At 50.5% G+C, this 7534-nt stretch overlaps 1 protein-coding gene across 1 annotated transcript; it reads left to right on the top strand.

The window, feature by feature from the left end:
* The first annotated feature begins 5198 nt into the window (after positions 1–5198).
* On the top strand, positions 5199–7269 carry LOC144121596 (uncharacterized). Its single transcript, XM_077654895.1, has 2 exons — positions 5199–5251; positions 5652–7269. The coding sequence occupies exons 1-2, from the start codon at positions 5199–5201 to the stop codon at positions 7267–7269; spliced, it is 1671 nt and encodes a 556-aa protein (XP_077511021.1).
* Positions 7270–7534: the final 265 nt, after the last annotated feature.

Raw genomic sequence — 7534 nt, 5'->3', positions numbered from 1 at the left:
AGGCGAAAGCAATACTACGACATTGTTCGCAATTGCGCAATATCTCCATGCCAGTGGGTTCTTTATACTTAAAAACGCCGTTTTCTTTTTTCATAAGAAGTAAACTCTGAAGCGCGGCAGTTATAGTTGATCAAAAAGATATATTTTTTCAATGTTGAAGTTAAAGCAAGATGCCTTATAAGAGGAAAAAGCATTTAATAGAAGCTTTGCTGTTTAAAACCTTCCAGAGTTGCTGACTATAACTTACCACTCTAGCTGTAACTTTCCGTTTAGCAACAAAACTGAAACAATGACGATGAATCTTTTTTGATGTTGCAATGCTCAAAGCGGCTGGCAGAAAAAATACATGTATGTGAGCTCAGGATTGATTTATTAATAATAATTGGTTTTTTGGGGATAAAAGGAAATGGCGCAGTATCTATCTCATATATCGTTGGACACCTGAACCGCGCCGTAAGGAAAGGGTAAAGGAGGGAGTGAAAGAAGAAAGGAAGAGAGAGGTGCCGTAGCGGAGGCCTCCGGAATAATTTCGACCACCTGGGGATCTTTAACGTGCACTCACATCGCACAGCACACGGGCGCCTTAGCGTTTTTCCTCCATAAAAACGCAGCCGCCGCGGTCGGGTTCGAACTCGGCAACTCGGATCAGTAGTCGAGCGCCCTAACCACTGAGCCACCGCGGCGGAGCCGGATTGATTTCCGCAAACTTCATTTTTTTAAACTTGCACGGATCAAGGTTTCTTTTCTGTATTTCTTCATTTCTCAAATACGAGGGGGCACATTATTTTATTTACAGCTTTAAGATGGTGCCGTGACCAACGTTGTTTGTATAGCACGTCGGATGAGGGCAGTTGCATGAACGCGTCCTTGAAGCAACTTGTTCTTAAGCGGTGAGCACTATCAGCGATGTAAAGCTGGGCCCTCGCGGTAGTACGCGGGACGCGTTTTTGCACCAACTTAAAGGCGCGCTCACATTAGGCGGAAAACACGCAACGCAGAACGTTTTCCGCGCGCCGCTTACCGCAGAAGCCGGTTTTTCTCCCGCAGGCAGCCTGCTGTGCCGTCCCGCAGCGTGATGAATCCGGTAGCTATTTTTCCCGTGCCGCTGACGAGAACAGCCAATGGGCGCCGACCGTGAACCGTGACGTCGGTCCCAGTTCAGTGACCCCGTCGGCGGTGGCGGAGGCTGCGCGCGTCTGGGCGGTCGGGCATTCGGCGGCTGTTTTGCTGGCATGAACATGCTACTTGAGACGGTGCAGAAGCAGCGAACAAACAAGTATAAGCACGTTTACCGTAGCCAACAGCTCATCGTTCGAACCAGCCATCCTCGTGACAAAAAGGGCGACGGGAAGAGAGCTAGCAGACGGTCAGGACGACGACGCGAGAAAAGGGCGCGCTTTGCAGTCTTCTCTGGTGTCACGTGACTATCCCCTTCTCTTTCTGCTCGTTCGGGTTCTCCCAGAACACCTCCACTCTCTACATTCCAAGACAACCGTAGCGAGAAAACGCGTGCCGTGTGAGTGTCATTTCGAGGAGCTGCGACGCAGCGTCGACGTTGACGCTGTGCCGCTGCGGGAAGTTTCCGCTAGTGTGAGTGCACCTTAACGCGGGCGCGTGACACTGCGACGTCACGTTGGCCACAGAGAGATCCTTTACTCTCCAACGTCGCTTGACCGCCGACGGTATCGGCGGGTTCAGCGCACCCCGACCAAACCAGCGGCAACTTGGAGCGTGTTTCGATTTCGCTCCAAGCGCGTCAGCCTCTGCCGGCTCGGCCAGACCGGTTCCGCCTCTCGTCGCGGCGGCGTTTTCCTGTTTTCCAAAACTGCTGGGAATCGTCTGGATTTCAGGTTTACACAGATTAAGGTGAATACCCCTCTCCATTTCTGAAAAGATTACAATGGAGGGTGACTGATTGATCACGCTAACCTCGGTTGTGTGTAGGGCAGGAAGAGAAAACCAGTCTGAGAACGAGGGTGTTTGTCGGAAAGCAACTTTCTGTAAGTCAGCTTTTCTAGAATTTTGAAGGTTGAAACCGATAATTCTCCTTCACAGATAGCCTTCAAATCTTCTACTCTGCCAAAAGAGGGAAGGTGAGTCAATTGCCTTAGCTTTTATTCTTTCTATAAAAGAAGAGAGAGTGACGCCCCTTAATCTCAGTGAACCTGAAGCCCCACAGGTTACCACCGAATTTCGAGATCGAGTGTAAAAAGCGGTTCACATGCAAGCGATTCGGCGAATAGAGGGAACAAAGGCGCGGGGCTGTGATGCGTTTCGCGAGCTTTCGTTTCACAGGAGTCGCCGCTGCGGGGTTTCCACCGCTGTGAAAACCAATGTTTCTGGCAAAAGATATGCGCTTGCAATCCATTTTTGTGTCCTGCAAACAAAAACCTAATATAGAAGCAGCACCATTTTGTCGCTTACTTCCACCGTTTATTTAAAAAATATAAATCTTGCGTTTTAAGCATTCAACACAACTTTATATAATTTCTTTTTAAACAAAGGCATACAAACACAATCACTGGTCTATGCCGATACTTTCTTGCACGAGGCTTCTACTGGTCACGTGGCAACACCGGGCCGTCTTTGGTTGATATGCGGTGCTGCCGCGTCGCCGCCGCGAAAATTTCTAACTTGCCCGAACCTCGCCGCTCCAGCCGCTGTAGCTTCCTCCGCGAGAGGGTGCATGCGCCGCGGCGGCGGGATTGGCGAGCTGTTCCTTTCATGTGAAACAGGATTAAAGGGCAGTTGCCGGAGGGTACTACGGTGCACCATTGTACCTGCTTCGACCTGTTCCTCGCGTTCGCAGCCATGCTCTGCACACAGAAGGAGACAGAGCGAGTATTTATTGCGGATAAGCTAGAGACCAGTGCTGGTACTGGAGGAGAACTTGGCGCCTTATAGTCAGTAGAAATTTTGGATTCACTGGAACTTTTGGCTATTCATTGTGTCCTTTCAACAACTTTCCTCTCATACAGATTAAAAGCATCTTCCCTCTTCCTTTTCGAACAAGAATTCGGAAATGTGAACAACGGTTATCGTTTGAAAAAACATGTGCTATATTGCAGAGGGTGCTACTATTCTGCAAGTTGTGAAGTGACCACTTGCGGATACCAGTAAGTCATCTCTTTCGGAAAGCTTGTTTCCCAACTAAAAGGTCTCGAACCCAAAGGACACACTCACTTTATTCTTGAGAAGGAAAACTCGAGAGGGGTCGCGCGGTGTCTGCAGCAGAGGCTAGGCAGGGAGAGAAAAACGTCTTCGTCGCCGTTCCATGGTGAGTAGGTTGTTCATTGTTCGGGCTGCAGGTGCAGAGGGATGAACGGAGGACGATAGAGCGCCAGAAGATAAAGCGCAGGCGTGATCAATTTTAGCGCCAGCTACAAAAAGCAGTCCAGCCAGCAATATGGCGGTACGTGGAAAAGTGTATAGCAAGAAGGGAAAGAGAAAGATGGCCTTTCGAAGGAGAAACAAAAATCACGAACGAGATGTGCACCCTTGCATGCTTCTGAAAAACACCTCTCTTATTGCTAACATGCTGACTTGAAATGCCCTTGGAATGCAGCCCTTTTTAAATTGTATGAATTTATGAAAGCTCCTCTCCCGATGTTTTGACACTGTACTCCTCTCTGGGGGTAACATACGAGTTAGTACCTGCTTACTGGCTTTGTCCTGTGTCTCGCTGCATGATTCATTAGCTTCCAGTTCCTACATCCGTAGTATTCTTCAGAATACAGTGTTCACCAACGTCCTAGAGGCCGCCACCTCTGGGGCTAGATTACGGCGGTGAAAGGCAATACGTTTTCCGTAATCCGCTTATCGCCAACCTTTTTCCGTGTATGCAGCGGAAGGTAGCCTGTGCGACCAAAAATGACTCCCTTGATGTCATGGTTTCTTTGAAAACCAAAATGAGGCTCTTTTTTAACATGTAATTACCTGCTTTCCGTCTTATTAACTCCTGATTTCTTGTAACGAATATTTCTACTAATATTGAAGCATATTTCCTTGCTTTTCATAATCTCGTCGAAGCTTATGTCACTGGAAACCTATTTTCAAGGAACTACTTCCCGAGAGCGTCACCAACACAATTAGATGCTGTTCAAGCGTATCAAAAACATAGTTCAACAGAGCTGGCCCTCGTTGCAGAAATTAATTGATCTTAATAAGAGTGGTGGACACGAATTAAAAGTAGATCGACATGACGCAGTTTTTTTCGTTGCTGTTCATCGCGTTTGCGAGATGCCTTCAGAGCGATGGATTTGGATAAGAGCAGGAGATAGAGTTCAAACCTGACAGATTGAGCAGCCTCCGTTTTTCTAAGGACATATCTCAGGGCCTGGGGAGGAATGGCCCATGGTTGAAAGCCCGTATAAGCACTCAACACAGAGGGTTTGGAGCAAAACTAGTTGAGAATAAAACTTATTATCAACTGAACTTGAATCGCAGAATAGTTGTCACGGAATACACTACCGCAGGTCCGGACCACAGGCGTGAAATCGCTAGGAGAGTATGAATGAGGGAGCGGGAGAGCGCTGACAGGCACTCTAAGGTTATGCCTAGACCTCGAAACAAATCTCCAAAATCGATCAGAAACTTTGACGTTAAAGAAAAGGCTTCAAATTAAACTGTGGAAAGCAAAGATGTTGTTTTGAGTGTTTTAAATGACGCGTTAACATGGACACCATTACCAGATATACGGCATCCTCTGTGCATACTTACAGGTTCTGCACAATGGCATGCAGCTACTTAGAACAGCCACGCATTTTTTTTTCCACAGCTGCGTCGAGCCTTCACTCTGAGAACGCTTTGTGGTTCGTCCCGTGTAATATTGGTGCACTCTTCTGAAGCCCGCGGGTGCGTTTTGTAACTGCGTAAAATTTCGGGCAGAGGTTTTTGCATTTAACACAGCGTTTTAACACACCAGTTTTCGAATCCTCACACACATTCTTCCAGCTGAAGCACAAGCCATCAAATAGCATGGAATCAATTTTAATGAGCAGCATCTTTCCCAACTTCGGCGCACGCAACGAGCTTCCAGGCGCCCTCTGGAAAATGCTGGGAGATAAGAAGTAATTTTGTACACTACATTTTTTCGGCATGGCACACAACAGAAAACATGGTTCTTCTCACAATCGGCAGGTGGCGGTCTTTCACAGATGATTTTCTTGCAAAGACGCTGCCATTTGTTAGGAGCGGAAATGCGACTCGTACACCAGATTTCCGGGGGTGGGGGGCGCTGCGAGCGCGCGACGTGGGGCAGACGTGTGTCTTTTCGGCTCCGCAGATTTTCGGCTGGGGCCACGTTCCAAATCATTCTACCCCGGCAAAACTGGCGTCAAACGAGCCGGAAAACGAAGCGGAACACCTGGACTCCGAATTCGTCCAGGTAGGCCGATTTTCTCTAAATTTACGGCCTTTTTTCGACCGACCACGTCGGCGCCGTCGTTAAGCCTAACGGCGTCGCCAACGCCTGGCCTGGTGGAATTGGCCCTCCGAGGACAAGACGGCGACTTCCGCGCAAGAAGTGCGGGGCTACGACCCTGAGGCGATGTTGTGGACCTCGGTGCCCACCACCGGAGATTAAAATTCGACGGTTACTCCCAAAATTCGGAGTCACGCTTTGCTTCAAGCGGCTGCACGCCGCTCCCAAGACAAAGCCCAGATGGCGGCGTTCGGCGCCGCCCCGGCCGCCGGTTCGTCGGTAGGAACGTGAACGCTCCCGCGAAGCGCGCCACGGGAAGCAAGGACAAGGCGTTCTCGAAGTGGAAGCCGCGTCCAATGCCCAAACCGACACCTGAAGACTACATCATAGTTATAAAGCCCAGAGAAAGCGTTTCTCTTCACGAGGCGTTCACAGAAACCGGCTACGGCACTGCCATTTCAGCGTACCTCGGGTTGAAACGGGCCCGCGCCATCTCCGTTCTACCCTCACGAGAGCAAAACCTCATCATTGTGCATACCCCGGACATCGAGGCGGCCGACCAGCTTATCGGGGACTTCGCAGTAAATTCCGACAATGGGTCGATCCCGCTTCGGGGTTACCTAAGACAAGACGGCGGCAACATTTGCCACGGCGTGATCGTGGTCCGTAACTCGGACACCTCGGAAACTCTTAAAGACCGAGTGTGCTGGCACACCGGCACCATCCTGGAAATCCGGAAGTTCGGGACATCCAACAAAGCACGCATCACTTTCGCGGGTAAGGAAAAGCCCCGTTACGTACATTATGACAACATGGTCGTCTCTGTGAGAAACTACTACAAAACTATCCCGGCGTGCGGCCAGTGTGGGGTCGTCGGGCATCGCGCTGATGCGTGTCCAAACCTGCGATCGAACACCTGTGGACTCTGCGGATTCCAAACCCCGCTAGTGGAGGGGGTGCGGGCTCCTCACAACTGTGTTCCCCGGTGTTCTCTGTGCGGTGGCTCCCATGCCACCAACTCTCGTGACTGTGCTGTAAAATTCCGCACACCCAAGACGAAAAAGAAAAAAACGGCGTCCAAGAAGAAAAGCCGCTACCTTGGGCCTCCCGGCGATCAGCATGGCCAGAAAATCTCCAACACCGAGAACCCACCTACCGGAGGTGCTGCAAAACAACCATCCAAGGTGTCGCCACCACACGGCGGACTGGCGAAACAGTCGACAGAAACGCGCGGTGATACCAAGGCCAGGGTCAACGCAGTCAAAAATGGCCACCAGGTGAGCGGTTCGGGTGGGGCTGCTTCTCTCTCCCCCCTTTCCACTCTCTTTCCAAGGGCGCATAGCGCCGAGCAAGATCAAATAGCAGCACTCAGGGCCCAAAATGAGATGCTGCTAAAGAAAATTAACGAATTGGAATCTAAAATCAACCAGTCTTCTTCTCCCCCCTCGCCTCCCGCGGCTGAGGTAATGGAGAGTGAGCTCGTGGTACCGAAGGCGGTAACAAGTTTGGAGGCCGCATTCGAGGCCCGCCTCGGGGCCACAGAGGCCCGATTCGCCGCTATAGAAAATCAAATTTCAATGATGATAAACGCCATCTCCAAATTGCAAGAGACAATCCCCGCGATGATTGCCCAACAAATTGCGAATTCCTTGCGCTCCTCGCGCAGGCCCGGCGATCCCTTACCCGGCCGCCCTCACAAAACTTCTAGACGCACCCCGGAGGTAGCCGACGACGACAACTGCTCACTCTCTGGTATGGAGGATACCCCCCTTCTTGCGAGTGTTGGCTCCGGAGCAGTGTCAGTACAACCCCTCCTCAATCTAAATGACCATGGCGAGCAGCCCTAAGATCAGGCGCTCCCCAAGAACCAATTCGGCCACCCCCGTCCAAATTGTCCAGTGGAACTGTCGGGGCTTCCATTCTCGCGCAAAGAGGGCGGATCTCCGACTTTACCTTTCAACTTTCGATTCTCTTCCCGCGGTGGTTGCCCTCCAGGAGCCAGGGAGTGGCGTCACCCTCACAAATTACATCCCCTTTCAGCAGGACCCCTCTTCCTGCGTCTGCGTGCATAAAAATTATATGGCTAATCTAGTTGACTTGAAACTTTACACA

This window comes from Amblyomma americanum, chromosome 1 (assembly GCF_052857255.1).
Source record: "Amblyomma americanum isolate KBUSLIRL-KWMA chromosome 1, ASM5285725v1, whole genome shotgun sequence".
Taxonomy (NCBI): domain Eukaryota; kingdom Metazoa; phylum Arthropoda; class Arachnida; order Ixodida; family Ixodidae; genus Amblyomma; species Amblyomma americanum.
Note: the sequence above shows the minus strand (reverse complement) of the source record. Positions and strands in the feature narration are given on the sequence as shown.